General features: G+C 40.9%; 1 protein-coding gene across 1 annotated transcript in view; it reads left to right on the top strand.

Moving 5' to 3' along the window:
• The window catches only part of MELK (maternal embryonic leucine zipper kinase), a 132,294-nt gene extending 115,862 nt beyond the window's left edge, over positions 1–16,432 (top strand). Inside the window, exons 13-18 of the mRNA XM_089670896.1 lie at positions 2,831–2,968; positions 3,065–3,287; positions 7,055–7,145; positions 11,785–11,953; positions 14,405–14,508; positions 16,025–16,432. Of these exons, the coding sequence (XP_089527022.1) occupies positions 2,831–2,968; positions 3,065–3,287; positions 7,055–7,145; positions 11,785–11,953; positions 14,405–14,508; positions 16,025–16,202 (903 nt within the window). The 3' untranslated portion in view covers positions 16,203–16,432. The remainder of the gene's footprint in view (positions 1–2,830; positions 2,969–3,064; positions 3,288–7,054; positions 7,146–11,784; positions 11,954–14,404; positions 14,509–16,024) is intronic.
• Positions 16,433–16,637: the final 205 nt, after the last annotated feature.

Raw genomic sequence — 16,637 nt, forward strand, 5'->3', positions numbered from 1 at the left:
GCTTAGGTCTCAGATGTTTGAATCGGGAGGTGGTCTTCTGGGGCTTGAAACTGGAATGTCACTAGGTGTCCTCTCTTTGGGTGTTGCCTTGTTCACTGCACCTTGGGTCTCCACCATGTTACTAGCCCCTGGTCTTGCTCTGTTTTGCTATCCGGGCATTCCCCAAAGTGGGATATGTGGATGACCACCTTCTCAGTGAACAGTGGATGCAGACTCTATCAGCCAAAATCCTTTGGACTGTCTAGACCCTGCAGCGGTTTGGTTAGATTTTAAATCTCTAGAAATCAGTGCTGAACTATCACATCTTTTGGAATATCCAGGACTGGTGCTGGTTACAGCCATGTTCAAGGTCTTCCTCTAACAAGACAAACTTCACACACTCTCTGCTTTACAGTCCAGAAGCCAACCAACCACCTGCTTTGGCATGTCTCCTGCTGCTGTCAGTCCAATTCTGTGATGAGGGGGACAGGGCCGAGTGTCTATAAACCCATACAGCCGAGCTTGAAACAGCCTTTACATCTGTAGTAAGCGGTTTGCTATGGAGGCACACACAGAAGAGTGGCGGACAGCACCAATGGGGGACCCCAGAAGAGTTGCAGCAGGTAAATATGACGTTTGTTATTTTAAAAAAATAAGCTTTACAATCACTTCATTTTAATACTGTGTGCAAGGAACTTGGTCGCTGGAGGTGGTATGTCTCCTAATCAATGTTCTGTAGTCTGTTGTCCCTTCAAGGATTCACTTGGAAAACACCAGAACAGTGGCTTACAATAGCCATCCAGGAGATTTCAAAAGTCTCCTGGCTTGAAGTGGATTTGTATCTCCCTGCTTCTAAACAACCAAAAAAGACTTCCATCCATTTTCTGTATTTGGAGCACATTGTTCAAGTTTATCTCTTAGCTATCACTCGATTTTGTAACTTCATTTTTGTGGTTCCTGAAGGTCCGTTAGCTTCTCACTCTATCACTAGGTGAATTTGTCAGCTTCTCATTCAAGCTTATGACTTCAGAAGCAAGGTTGCCCTTTTTCTGGTCAAAGTGCACACCACTATATCAGTTGGTGCTTCATGCGTTTTCTATTCACGTTTGTTACATTTTATTAAGTGGGTTGTTCAGGCTTCAGCCAGCTAAGCCTTCAGCCAGCACCGTAGGCTCCCTTTAGCCGCTGGTTTTAACATGTTAATTTGTCCTGTGGGCCTTTTAGCCTTTTGTTTGCTTTTGCTCACACCTCAGTTGGACTGCTTTTGGATGTCCCAGTGTTTCACATTACTATCCTGTGTCCTATCATGTTCTACTAGAAAATAAATAGATGTTTTGTCTTGCCTGTAAAATCCTTTTCTTGGAGTACTTCACAGGAAACGGACCTTCACTTCTCTTCTAATCTAATTCCTCTACTGGACTTGTCCCATACAGCTTTGCTTAGCCAGTGTCCAATTCTTCTGAAGGGGTGGTATTATAACCTGCACAAGAGTTTTCAGTGGTGGTTGTGTTTTGTGGTACCAAAATGATAGAATCCTTAATGTAAAGACATGCAGGAATACTACAACTCAAAATTGGCGCTAGGTGTTGTCTTGGAAATTCGCTTTAACGAATTTCTCCTTACCGTGAGTACTCGCAGTTGGATGCGCAGAAATCCCCCATAAAGCTGTGCGAATCTCGCTTACCACGACTGCAGCCAAACTACACGATTCCTGCCCATCCAAATACTTTGGTTCTGTTGAATTGTGGGTGATTGGAGCTCCGTTACCCTAGAATGATCACACGACACTCTAAGGCTGGTTGCAACTCACATAAGGGCCGATTTTAGACCCAGCTCTCTGTTTTATTAAAAATACACACATGCCCCCCACATGAATAAAGTCAATCCCCTCCCACCGAACAATGCAATGGGGATTGCCTATACAGAGGATGTACATTCCAATTGGAGCATAGCCTTTGCTATTATCTATCACTGGTCCTCCCCCATGAGTCTTCTGAGGTCAGCAGACTTCCTCCCCTTCCCCCCTATGAGCCATCTGAGGTCATATTTCCTGTCCTACTAGCTTCTATTGGTATGTAAAATTCTCTGCACAAGCATCTCCTAAAAATACCAGTCTGTACCTGGATGGGCCCGATACGATCTTTATTAAAACACATCCATCCAAGATACAGTTCAGATTAGTAATGGCTTGTAAGATATGCATAAGCCTACACGTGGAGTTCACACCGCTTGCGCATTGCGTTATGAAGCCCACGTGGTACCATGCTGCTGATATGTGGATACAGGCCCACGGTCTACTGACAGCAGCATTCGCATGGAATGCCGTGGTGGTATACACGCCGGTCTATAAGCGCAGATCTGCCATCTCATCCATTACCAAGCTGAGTACTGTAATACATACATTGTACATGCGCATGGCCCAATTGCAGCCTTCAGAGCTTTAATTAAGCCACACGAGAGACATATGAATAACACGAATATATGACACATTTAAAGTTCGACCAACAATACAAAATTTCCATGACAGTGTTGATCTTGGGCAATCACACTATTTTACTAAACAACTTTGCCTTCTGTAAAGACAGTCCACTTAATGCCCCAAAAATTACTAATGAATTGCCATTGCTAACATTTTTTTTCCCTGGTACCTTTCTAATATATCCTGCCAATCATCAGATATTTCATATCTAAAGTTTTATGAACCCATAGGCAAGCCCCCGTTAGACAGATTTAGTTACATTGTATAATAGGTCTGTCAATGCTGGTGGTGGTTGATTTTTTTTATTTTTTTTAATTTCTTATGAACATGGGATACTTAATAATCCTCTTTTTCATAAAACTTGTTTGGCAGTCAAGACAGAAGCTGGATTTTGATGGTGGCAATCAAGGCGAACTCCCATATGTGTATGGATCCATGGAATTCTCGGATGATGATCTTTTTTATGAGGACTGCACATACAGCAGTACTGAACAAGTCACTTTAAAAGATGTAAGCATATGTGTCTTTATATTTTATTCATAAAGATTTCTTTGCGTACATATATTTACAACACCTAATGTTTTATTATTAATTTGTGTTATGAAGAAGTTCTCTGGATATCGTTGTGAGCTTCACAGCGTGGACTCTGCCAGTGCAACACCAATAAAGTCAATGATGCCAACAAAGAAAAGTGAGGATAAGGAAAACTCTGACTCAAAACTGCCCAAAAATGAAGGCCCCTTTTTGCCGCCAGCTCCTTGGACACCAGGCTCCAAGAAGAAAGGAATATTAACTACCCCCAACAACAATATTTTTGCTTCTACAAAAGGTACAGTGTTTGAATATAGTTTTGGACTATTGTACCACACTGTATGTGGATGCCTTAACTGATTGCCCTTGGCTGTCCCCCACCAAAACATCAGATTACTATTAAACTAGCAACTTGCATTTTCTTCTCCGATCAAGTTGTATGTTCAGGGGTTGGACAAAAGTATGGAAACGCTACAAATTGAACACTATGATTTGCAGGTGTGAAAGTGACGACATGTTTCATGCTGAAAGCAGAAGTGATGTAACATCCTTTTGCTTCTGCTTTGTGATAAGACACCTAGTTGAAGAAACCTCACTTCTGTCATTCACTGCATGTGCTGCTAGTAATATGGAGTCTTGTCTGAGCTTACTGAGTTTCAAAGAGGGAAAATTGTGCCCTATTAGCTGCTGCCTCTGTGACTGAAGTTGCCAATTTATGTGCAGTGTCATGAGGTACAGTATCAAAGGTTATGACGGCATATACAGTTTCTGGGAAAATGTCGTCTGATGGGCATAAGCGCAGTCAACATGGTCAACTGACCGAAAGAGACAAAAAACATTGCATAGGATTGTGACCCGGAGTAACAAAAAAAAAAGTGCAAAAGTGACTGCACAGCTCAATCTCAGTCTTCCAAAGCCGTGTCCACAAAAACTGTGTGGAGGGAACTCCATAAACAAAACTTTCACGGGCGAGCTGCAATTGCCAAATCACTGGTGACTGAAAATAATGCACAGAGGAGGAGAGAGTGGTATAACACCCAGAAATTATGCACTATTTATTAATGGAAGACTGTAATATATGGTCCGATGAATCGAGCTTTACACTGTTTCCAGCCAACGAACATGTTTAGGTTTGCCGAACACTGGCCCAAGCTTACGACCAGGACTGTCTTGTGCCATTGGTAAAGCAGGGGGGTGGTGCAATCATGGTTTGGGCAGCCGTATCCTGGTATTATGCAGGCCCTATCATCACCTTGAAAGGTAGTCACTGCCACAAATATTTTGGCCCACCATGTGCACCCTATGGTGAAGACATTGTTTCACGAAGACAGCACCATTATATTTATTATAATTTATGATTTCGTGTTTCAAATTTTATCATACCCGGGATGTTTACTAGACTCTTGTTTGGACAGATTTAAGTGAGTTATTCCTAAGAATTACAGGCCTACAATAAACAAATTTCCATGCAAAGCAATGTACTGCTTTGACTTAATTAGACTGCAGGGAGGTTAAAACGGGGTTCGGTTATTAAAAAAAAAAAATTCACAAGCTTTGAACATCTCAAGGAGCACTGTTCAATCCGTCATCCGAAAATGGAAAGCGCATGGCACAACTGCAAACCTACCAAGACGTGGCCATCCACCTAAACTGATTGGCTGAGCAGGGAGAGCATTAATCAGAGAAGCAGCCACAGCTCAGGTGGGAGAATCTGTCCACAGGACAGCTATTAGTTGTACACTCCACAAATCTGGCCATTAGGGAAGAGTGGTAAGAAGAAAGTCATTGTTAAAAGAAAGCCATAAGAAGTCAGTTTGCAAGAAGCCATGTGGGGGACACAGCAAACATGTGGAAGAAGGTGCTCTGATCAGATGACACCAAAATTTAACCTAAAAGCAAAACGCTGTGTGTGGCAGACAACTAACCCTGCACATCACCCTGACCACACCATCCCCTCCGTGAAACATGGTGGTGGCAGCATCATGTTGTGGGGATGCTTTTCTTCAGCAGGGATAGGGAAGCTGGTCAGAGTTGATGGGAAGATGGATGGAGCCAAATACAGAGCAATCTTAGAAGAAACCCCGTTGGAGTCTGCACAAGACTCGAGACTGGGGCAGAGGTATACCTTCCAGTTGGATAACGACCCTAAACATACAGCCAGAGCTACAATGGTATGGTTTAGATCAAAGCATATTCATGTGTTATAATGGCGCAGTCAAAGTCCAGACCTAAGTCTAATTGAGAATCTGTGGCAAGACTTGAAAATTGCTGTTCAGCCGCTCTCCATCCAATCTGACAGAGCTTGAGCTATTTTGCAGAGAAGAATGGACAAAAAAAATTCACTCCCTAGATGTACAAAGCTGGTAGAGACATCCCCAAAAAGACTTTGGTTCTACAAAGTATTGACACGGGGGAGGAGGGGCTGTATATAAATGCACGACTTTGTAAAAATTTTGAAAACCATTTTATAATTTTCCTTGCATGTCAAAATTATGTGCCACTTTGTGTTGGTCTATCACATAATATCCCAATAAAATACATTTCCATTTTTGTTTGTTTACATGGCAAAATGTGGAAAATTTCAAAGGGTATAAATACTTTTTCAAGGGTGTGTGTTGTGTGTGTGTGTGTGTGTGTGTGTGTGTATCCCACACATGCATGGAAGCAAACTTCAGACATTCGCTGCTATCGCTGCCATATTTGCTTACATCATAGACCATACAGCACAAATACAGTAGAGAAATATGTTGTTCCTGTGTTCCACTCCTGACACCAAACTGGAGGAAGGTTGTTGAGAGTTAAAGGTACCCCTCCTGGCACCATGGCTGTGAAAGGGGGGCACTATATGTACTTGGCACTATGGTTTCTGCATGAGAAAGGGGCCCTGTGGCACTATGGTTGCTGCTTGGGAAGCTGGTCCATTGCACTATTGTGGCTGCATAAGAAGGGGGCACGTGGCACTATCAGTGCTGCAGACATTCACATTGTCATCTCATACAGCCACCATAATACCCCAGCCTCCTATCTCCCACCCCCATGCATTCTGCCTACATAAAAAGAGATTGGGCTCTTCAGCACCTAGTGACTGTATGAAAAGATGAGGAAGAGGGGTCTGCTCTGCAGTCCCACACACTTGCTTCCACTTTGCAAACACACTACACACCTGACTGCTACTACATGTACATTCCTACTGCACCAACTTGCAATACCCTACTTGCTGCCACTGCTTTAACATGCACTTCTACACTTGCTGCCCACAATTTTCTCTGAAAAATTTTCAGGAGATGAGCATTCCGATCATATGACCACTGTGGTTTGCAGGCACAGCGGTCACATGATCAGAAAGCTCCCAATCGCAAGTGTGCATTGGGAGCTTTCCAGTCCCTACTGGTAAGTGTGCTGGTAGCATGCAGGGCGCACGCTCTCAACACAGAAAACTGTTTACACGAGGCCGCATATATGCGGCCTCTCAGCGTTGAAAACTACCCGCATATATGCATACCCCCAATGGGAAGAGGCCTCTCAGCGTTGAAGACTACCCGCATATATGCATACCTCCAATGGGAAGAGGTTAATGTGAATGGAAATGGCATTAACAAAACTATGGGACCTGTAACCCACACCCTTTAGAGGTAATCACTGCAAACAAGTCATTTCTATAGCTCTCAATGAGACTTTTGCACTTGCCAAACTGTGGGACACTTTTTGAGCAAACTGTTGCAGTTCCAAGTTTGCCTTCTCCAGACGGCATGTTTCAGCACGTTCAATATGTTTGATTCAGATTAGAGTACATGACAGGCCACCTATGAATAGCCCAACGATTTCTTCTTAGCCCTTCTTAGGTGCTTTTAGCTGTATGTTTTAGGTCATCATCCTATTGTTGGTGCTCATAACCTGAGATTGAGACACTTTCTTTGCTTCCGTGTGTGTATGTATAAAATGTGATTTTTTTTTTTTATTGATTTTTTTTTTTTTTTTAATTCACATTGTTCTGATCAAATTCTGTCAATTATGTAACTACTGTCAAAATGTTTTTTCATTATTTGTTTCTATATGCCCATACAGACAAAAGCTGTTGTAATAAAGACACACCTACAAAAAAACCTGTTCTGGTGAATAATGACATTACTACAGGTGTAATAAGTCCTGAAAGGCGGTAAGTGATCACATGCTTTTCATTCTCAAAATTAGTAGAACAATAAACTTTCCTATTTTTTCAAACTGTTCAAATTTATTAGTCCATACAAAAACTTTTACAGAGTTTCTAATCTTGTTTGTCCAAAAGTTTTAGTCCCTCTTTTGCACCCCTTTTTTTTTTAAAAAAACACATTCTTTTATGCAGAGTTTTTAATACATTTTTGTATGAAATGTTGGCACACCTTTGCCAATATTTCATGAAAAAAAAATTGCATTTTTTTCAGCCAGAGAAGATTTATTATCTATGCGCCCTCTAATTAAATTGCATATTAAGGACTTGGCTTCCATGATAACCAAACTAAGTGATTCTGAAGACTTAAGGTGTTTTGTTTTTTTTCCCTTGGAGCATTCTATACATTAAGGTTAAAACCTTCCAGTTTTTGCTTCCACACGATTCCCCCAACCTCCACAAATACCTGGTTCCTGTACTGCACCAGCTCTCTGCCCATGAGCATCACTGCTTTTTCTCCCTCTCTCTCACACGCACAGAGGCAGCAGTGGAAGCCATTGGCTCCTTCTGTTGTCAACCAAATCCTGTGAGGAGAGAGGCCAAGCTACACTGTATGTTTCTTTGGACACACAGAGCCTGGCTTGGGTGCGAGCCTGTGCACATGTCCCCATAGCAAGCATCTGTTATGGGGGTAGACACAGAAGAGGAGTACCTGAGAATGTCCGCAAGGGACCCTAGAAAAGTTGGTTCAGGAGGGCTCTGTGCAATACCATTGCACAGTTCAGGTGAGTATAACATATTTATTTTAATTTAAAAAAATGCCCGTAATAGTGCTTTAAGTCTGTTTTTAATCAAGAGGTTGTAAGTGAGTACTGGTGTAGCTCAGAAGTCAGCTCTTGGAAACAAACTACATCTGGGATTACACATTGGAGGACTGCTCAAGATTTTAGCAGATGCAAAACGTTTGAATATGTGTTAAGATGAAGCATAGTATGTGGTGTGTTGCAGTGCCATTCATATTGAACTCCCCCAAAAAGTTATGTCTGTTAAGGTATTTGTTGTTTGAATTATCACTGTTATCCAGCTATTATAATCTTACTGTTCAGGTTTGGACAGAATGTTCAAAATGACTCGAGCCCCCCCCCCCCTTTACACCGACATATCCCCCTTTTGGATTTATGGTGCACCCTACAGTTGCATAATTTCCTGTCATATCCCCTGCTGCCTATGTCTTTTTACTGTCCTGTGACTCCATTTGAAAAATGATGTATAGCTTTGGGCCCTGTTAAACATTTTGTTATATGCTTTACTGATCACCCCTAGTGCAGAAAACTCCCATTATCTCGAAATGGGCAGGAAGACCTTTCTGTCTCCTCTCCTGCTCAAATAGACAGAATTCTATACTTCATACACAAATCCTCAATTTAAAACCATACATGTAAAGTGCTATCCTCAAACATTAAACTTAAGTAATGTTCCTTTAAAGCTACTATGAAGTACATTCAATTTATGTTTGAAATAAAGTCACAAAATCAAAATTCCCTTGTGGCAGGATGCGAGCAAACCAATCCAGCCACCTCCACCAGTAAAGATAGCCAAACTCCCTACCCTGTAAAAGGACCTCTATACTGTATCTCAAGGAGGTCAGAAAGTGCTGCTTGTTATTCCACCATTCCATGTTCCTTCCTGCTCCAGACTCGCTCAGATGTTTTTCCCTGGATCTCATTGAGAATATACAGGACCCACATGGATGGTTTCCAGGGCATATATCCAACACCACAGGACCATGGGGACTGCAGGTATTCAGCCACTCAGGCTGCTACACCTCTTCCCGCATGGACCATGGAATTAAAAAGGAAGCACACTGCATATAGCATAATGTTTAAAAGCTGCTATTTATTCTTGGTATTTACTTTCAAAAATTGTGTGCAAAATCAAGCAAATATTTAAATAATACTTGCGATAAACAAAATCGACCTCTGCAACCAGTGCGCATGACAAAAACCAATGACGTCAGACACAGCCCCGCCCACTTGACGTGGCATTTGGTTACAAATAATGTCTTCAGGGAAATGGAATTATGGTGCTTCAATTTACTGGCACAAGAGAATGTGGATTTTTTTTGTTTTCATAAGCACTTTTGTGGGGCTTTTTATCACTGTATTATTTTGAATATATAAAGGTGACAGAACGAAGTAAAAAAATGTCCCATATGGAAAAAAATTTACTTTACTGGTGCCAAGAAGGACATACAATTGTTTTAAAACAACTTAACATGAGCTTATTGTGTTTATAAAAAACATACATCTTAAAACGAATACTGGGGAGATATCTCCAGTTGTACAGACCACTTAAAGTGAAGCATATACAGTTACAATGTTTTGAATCACTCCTTGATTTATTAGTACAAGAGGTTGATGCGTTTCACAAAAGTTGATTCTTCAGGACCTCAGTTCTTGAAAAGGGGAGTGAATGATTTCTATATCGCTTCAAAGTGTCAGGTGTGGGCAGTGTAGCAGCAACTGAAGGTGATGTGTTGTACCCCAATGTGACCAAGCAACCTCTATTGTACTTTATGGATGTAGTCAATTAGAGGTTCAGCCAATAGCAAGGCACATTTCTATTTCAATGGTTTTTATTAACAGTATAAAACAGAGTCAATAAAACATGCCCACGCAGGGGCTATCAATTGCACAGATAAATAAATGCAAAATAAAAAAAAAAAAAAAAAAAGGAAAAACAGTGCTTTAACGCCAACAGGGCAAAAGGTACGCCCACGCAGGGGCTATCAATGGCACATAAGTTACAAAACATTAATGTAAGTAACTATAACAACTAAATGCAGCTGTCCAGTCACACCAAAAACAGAGAGAGAGAGGAAAAAAAGAGGAGAAAAAAAAATAAAAAGGGCAAAGAGCAGGGGTCCAAGAGCGCCAATACCGAATGCCATTACATCCCCAGACTAGCCGGGGGGGAGTGTGGGAAAGGCATATTGCAACCACGGCTCCCAGATTTTCAAAAATTTACGCTGGGAGTCGTTGCAGATACTCGAGCAAAGCACATTTCATAGCATGGGAATCAATGCATGTAACAGAGATCCATCTTCGGATCATAAAGGGACAGACCTGATGGTTCTAGAATTTTTACATATTCATAATGCAGGCCACTCAGAGCATCCAATCCACTCTGTATAAAACAGGATTTATAACACATTTTCACACATTGTGGGTAGGTTTTTGTGTTTATAACGTAGAGTTTTTTGGTTTTTAACACATCCTCAATTGATAACTATCAGGAAACGGGATGCAGTCAAGAAAATTGCTCGATTCCCCCATCAACACAGTCAGTGTTGATGGGGGAATCCCTCCTGTGAAGCCATTGTGTTCCCCCCCGGTAGGGGTGTGGGGGGAGCCATCCCCACTGGAAAAACAGTGACTACTGCTAGTGGCTATAATAGCCGCTAGCAATAACCGCATGGTAAATACGACAGGCTGATTGTACCCAAGCTAATCGATCGATCAACTTAAGTACATTCAGCCTGCCTATACGTAGTTCAAATCTCGGCCAGCCTCTGCTGAACTGGCTGAGATTCAAACAGTCTGTGGCTGGCCTAAAGTGGTTGTAAAGGCTCAAGGTTTTTTACCTTCATGTATTCTATGCATGAAGGTAAAAAACCTTCTGTGTGCAGCATCCCCCCCCCCCCAGCCCCTCCTAATACTTACCAAAGCCCCCTCTTGATCCAGTGATGTGCACTGGAGTCTTGGCTATAACCAGACTCCCTCTCCTCAATGGCAGAGACAATCAGGAGCCATTGGCTCCCACTGCTGTCAATCATAGCTAATGAGAAGATAGAGGGGGCAGGGCCGAGCCACAGCTTCATGTGTGAATGGACACATGGAGCAGCAGGTGCCCCCATAGCAAGCTGCTTGCTGTGGGGGGGCACTGACGAGGGGAGGGGCCAGGAGCACCGTCAGGGGACCAGAGAGGAGGATCCGGGCTGCTCTGTGCAAAACCACTGCACACAGCAGGCAAGTATAGACCTGTTTTGTTATTTAAAAAAAGAAAAAAAAAGCCTTTAGAATCACTTTGACTTTTGATGTGTGGAGCTACAAGTTATTACAATGAAACCGTCCTCTAACTTTTTAAGAGGTGCTTTATTTGAATATATATTTGAATATGGCCAGAATGTTTTTTTTATATGATAATATACGTTGTACTCTGTGGAACTAATTTGTGCACATTTATATCTGAAGTCTTAAAGAATTTACACAAAAAATGGTAACGTCTGTATGGTAGCCTCAAACCCTGACACCATAGCATCACACACACACACGACTTACACAAAGTATTAAAAGACCACTCCTCTTGGTTCATGGAGGCAGTGTTTAGCCGCTCCCCAGACCTTGTTTGTGCCTTTTTGTTTTTTGCCATATGGACTGTACAATACAATACATTTGCAAAAGTATGATGTGTTAGTAGCTGTAGAAGTATAAAACCTTTTCGTTTAGCTCCCAGTGATCGCGACCGCATGGTAAGGATAGCTTAAATATAATGTGCTTCACATCAAGTATCCACTAGGTGGTGCTGTAGGGCAACAAAATCTGACTTGAACACCTTTAATGTTTTTTCATTGTTTGTACTTTGATAGTTGTCGCTCTGTGGATTTGGATTTAAATCAAGCACATCTCGACAGTGCTCAGAAGAAAAAAGGAGGAAAGGTGTTTGGGAGTCTGGAAAGAGGACTAGATAAAGTCATTACAATGTTGACACCAAGCAAGCGTAAAGGTTGTACAAGAGATGGACCCAGAAAACTCAGGGTATACTTTTTTATTTTAATTGGATTTAATGTATATCACATCTATAGGCAGCACATCTATAGGTGCGCCTTTTTATCTTTTTAAGATGTTTTTAGATCTTTCATCAACTCGTTCGAATATTAGCTTCTTGTAATCCTCTATGTAGCAAGACTCGGTCAAGGATAGGGATGGGCAGCTAGTAAGACAATCAAACTCTACTACACTGCACAGTGCTTCCAAAGAATGAGCTGGCTGATGGGAAAGATCTCATTTAGCTGCTGCTCATTCACTAGCCACTCACAGGCTGGGGAAAAACATGTTGGCAGTTGCTTTATTTGCAACACATTGCGCGGGATTTACTAAAACTGGAGAGTGCAAAATCTGATGCAGCTGTACATAGAAACCAATCGGCTTTCAGCTTTTATTGTCAAAGTTTAACTGAACAAGATGAAGTTAGAAGCCAATTGGCTACCATGCACAGCTGCCCCAGATTCTGAGTGATCCAGTTTTAGTAAATTAACCCCATTTAGTCAGCATGCTGCCATTTTTGCCAACAAGTGGTTAGTTTTTGTTTGTTTTTTTAATTATGTATGTTGGGGTAAAACAAACAGAAAATTATATATTCTGTTTATATTTTAATTTTTTTGCACACACTTATAAATTATACGCAAATGTTACTAAAAATTGCCTTTGTAGTCCAATCTACAGCCAACTATGATTATTTTAAAAGTGACAAAATACACATTTCTTGTTTGGGGCATTTTGTACACAGTCAACCCGGAAATGTAATTTTCTGCTTATTTAATTGGCTTCCTGCTGTTGCAGCAGTTTTTGTCTTATTAGTGAGGTTATTTGTACTTTGATCTGGATAATTTATTTCCTTGGTTTGGGCCCAAAGCCCTGCTTGTTGACTACTCCCTGACCAATAAGAGTCACCAAATTTGTGGTCTGTTACGATGGCAAACAGATTCACTTTACATATTACAGTCTCTTGCCACAGCAATATTATACAATTTCATATTATCAAGAATGTTTGGTAGACATATGAGGAAAAGGTATTTTATCTGTTATTTTGGCTATTTATAGCTGTAGCTCTTTTTTTAGGTTTTTTACATTGTATCAGAACAGGGTGTCTTTTGTATGGGGAATGGTAGTTTATTGGTATTTTGTCTGCAATTGTTGTTGGTGTTTTGTCTGCAACACCTCTGCAGGCAAGCAGTAGTATTGCAGCTGGTTCATTAACCCCTTGCCTACAGGGCACTTATACCCCCTTCCTGCCCAGGCCAATTTCCAGCTTTCAGCGCTGTTGCACTTTGAATGACAATTGCGCGGTCATGCAACACTGTACACATATGAAATTTTTATAATTTTTTTGTGACAGAGCTTTATTTTGGTGGTATTTAATCACCTTGGGGTTTTTTATTTTTTCTTAAACCACTGAAAATTTTGTAAATAAGTGATTTTTCTCCTTCACTGATGTGCACTAATGAGGCTGCACTGATAAGCTACACTGATAGGTGGCACTGAGGAGGCACTGGTAGATGGCACTGATGGGCATTGACAGACATCACTGATGGGCACTGATAGGCAGCACTGAAGGGTGGCACTGACTGGCACTGATGGGTGACACTGAAAGGCAGCTCAGATGGGCACTGATACGTGGCACTGATGTAGCACTGATGGGCACTGGCAGGTGGCATGGATGAGCACTGAGAGCTGGCACTGATGGACACTGACAGGTGGCACTGCTGGGGCTACACAGATCATCAGGGCACCCTGATGATCAGTGTACATGTCCCCTCCAAGGAATGCTGATTACCAGCTCTCCTCTCGAGCTGTCAGCGGCATTTCCCTGTTTACATGTGATCAGCTGTGATTGGACATAGCTGATCACATGACCGAGCCAACATCTTCAGCTCTTTCCGTGGATCGGTGATCCGCTGTGTCCGAGGGACACAGCGCACTGCTGATCACCGCGCTGCGTGCTCCAGGAGCCACACATGCGTGGTTAGAATGGGAGGACATCATATGACATCCTCCCAGAACGAGAGAACCACCTTGCGTCCGTCAATACTATATGGCGGGCGGGATGCGGTTAAAATAACAATAACCTAACAAAAAGGCATGTTGGTCTTTCTAGGCAGCACTGTTGTCACAGACTAAATCCCTGCCTTACAGGGATCAAAATTCGGCAGGTTCAGCGGGGACCAGCTGCATTTTTACCGGTGGATGAGCAGTCCGGTTGTTTACAAGTTGATCTTTCAATCAGCAGATCTGTTTTTTCCCCAAACGATTAGTGCTGCCAGCTATAACTGAGAGAACACAATAGCACTGCAGGAGGGATTCCCCCATCAACACAAACTGTGTTGATGGGGGAATCGAGCGATTGGATTGGAAAGGAAAATTGTATAACCTATGGTACTCATTTAGAAGTGTTAGAACAATACAAAAATATCTCCATTTGTTTTGCAGGCCCATTATAACGTAACAATGACCACTTTACTGAATCCTGACCATATACTCAATGAGCTGACCAGAGTTCTTCCAATGAAGAATGTGGATTATGTCCAGAAGGGGTAAGTGATGTACAGTCACTGAAGTTTCAATAATTTATTTTGTTTTATTTTGTACATAGTCTCAAAGGAGATTTTAGCCAAAGAAAAACAATTCTCTGTGAATTTGAAATGGAGTTTTGTCAGAAAAGGTTCCATAAAATTTTTCTGTCCATTGCCAGATCTGTGAGAAATGTTTTAAAAGAAGTCTAGTGGGCACATATTTTTGGTGTTACAATGTTTTAAAAGTAATTTTTTACTTTTCATATTTCAAAGCTTGTTCTTTACTAATTTCTTTATTAGAATACCAAAAATGTAAGACTATTCAGTAGAAGTTCTATATTTGACAGTTTTTTGTTTTTGTTTTTTTTTTTCAAACTTGGTGTTTGAAGGAAAATTATAAAGGTGCTGAGTCAGTTTTATCCATTTTGTTTTTGTTTTTTTTACCATTATATGTTTTTCTTAAAGTATACATTTATACACCGGCTTTGTTTTACATAGAAGCCTAATCTGGTATATAGGATTCCAAAAGCACTGAGTTAGCCAAAGAAGGAGCACTGCAGACATAGCATGCTTTGATAGAAACCCTTTGCTGAGCTCTATGGAAGAATGAGTCACTGTTATAATGATTGACTCTTGCTCTGTAAACAATGGCCTTCTTTCAGCACAGATGAAAGTACCTGAATATATGCCAAGGCTGAATATGATGTACAAATACTAAGAAGCAACATTTGTTCCCAACTTTAAACCCATATTGATGACATTTACAGAATATCAAGTTCTTAATTTTTTTCACTGTAAAGACGATACACATTACTATAAAAAATCAATGCAGTACTACCTGAGCAATGCATAAAAATACATGCAAATCCTAGTCTGAAAGCGTAGACTTCTTATAGAGTTACAGTCAGCCTTTTAGCTTTTTCCCTAGTACTCCCTGAAGCAGACATTGTCTAAACCCAGGAGGCTTAAGATCTCCATGGAAACTAAAATATAAATGTGCTGCCCAAACTTGCTACTGCTTACCCTCTTTGCTCCAAATATGTCCTATCGGAACTACCATTTGTGCCTTGTGTGCCAAATTTTTGCAATTGCTGTGTTGGATAACAATTTCCCTTTTGTTTTGCTGCAGTACTATGTTTTAACAGCAGGTGGCACTGCAGAAAAAAATAAGTAGTATGTGCATCTAAAATCTGAAAGCAGTGTAACGTAGGTTGTTCCTGAGCTGGGAAGGTTCTGTCAACCAAAGATGAATTCGAGTTTTCTTGGCAATCCATTGTATATAAACTCATCACCCACAGAGCTTGGGCAAAAGAGCAAGCATGAAGCCAATTTCCTGATTTATTTAGAATTCTGAAGTGTAAGCTAAAATTGCTTCAGCAAACCACTGCAAGAATGAATATTGAGTAATGCGGTCTCCAATTGATGAGGGCTTTTGTAAACATTTTTGCTACTATTTAAAATTCAGGACTGCTTTAGCTTTTATGACTACATGTTAATTTTTATTTCTAATTGGCTATCTGCCTTTTAATGTCTATAGGTATACCCTAAAATGCAAAACACAGTCTGACTTTGGAAAAGTTACCATGCAGTTTGAACTGGAGGTGTGCCAGCTGAACAAGCCGGATGTAGTGGGGATTAGAAGACAACGTCTTAAAGGAGATGCTTGGGTTTACAAGAGACTTGTGGAAGACATTTTATCGAGCTGCAGGATGTAATGGTTACCTACTAAAAATTAGATGTTTCTAAAGAGGTCTCTTCTGTACTATATCTGTACATTTGTACAACTGTAGGGCATGAATTGTGCTGCAATAAGCAATTAGCTTTTGTGAATAATTGTATAAAAAAAATAGTTTTAATAGCGGTTTTATGTTATTGTTTAAATGTCTGTCCTGATTTATATGTTTTGAAATAAAACACTAAAACAATAAACCACTAAAAAAACCAATATTGGTCCTCTCACGCCCTTCATCAAATTCACTTTTATGAGAATTGCAACAGTGCAAGTAGCATTTTTCTCCCCTATCTGAAGATAGAATGCTGTACATAGTGATGACGAATTTGCATAATTCTTTTGCTGTCTCTGGTTCCTAAGTAGGATTTATTGAGGTCGTTAATTAAGCCACAGCTGTGGTTACTAGAGTTAAACTGTA

Source organism: Staurois parvus, unplaced genomic scaffold (assembly GCF_062004578.1).
Source record: "Staurois parvus isolate SC_StPar_1 unplaced genomic scaffold, SC_StPar_1.0 ptg000096l, whole genome shotgun sequence".
In the NCBI taxonomy this organism is placed as follows: domain Eukaryota; kingdom Metazoa; phylum Chordata; class Amphibia; order Anura; family Ranidae; genus Staurois; species Staurois parvus.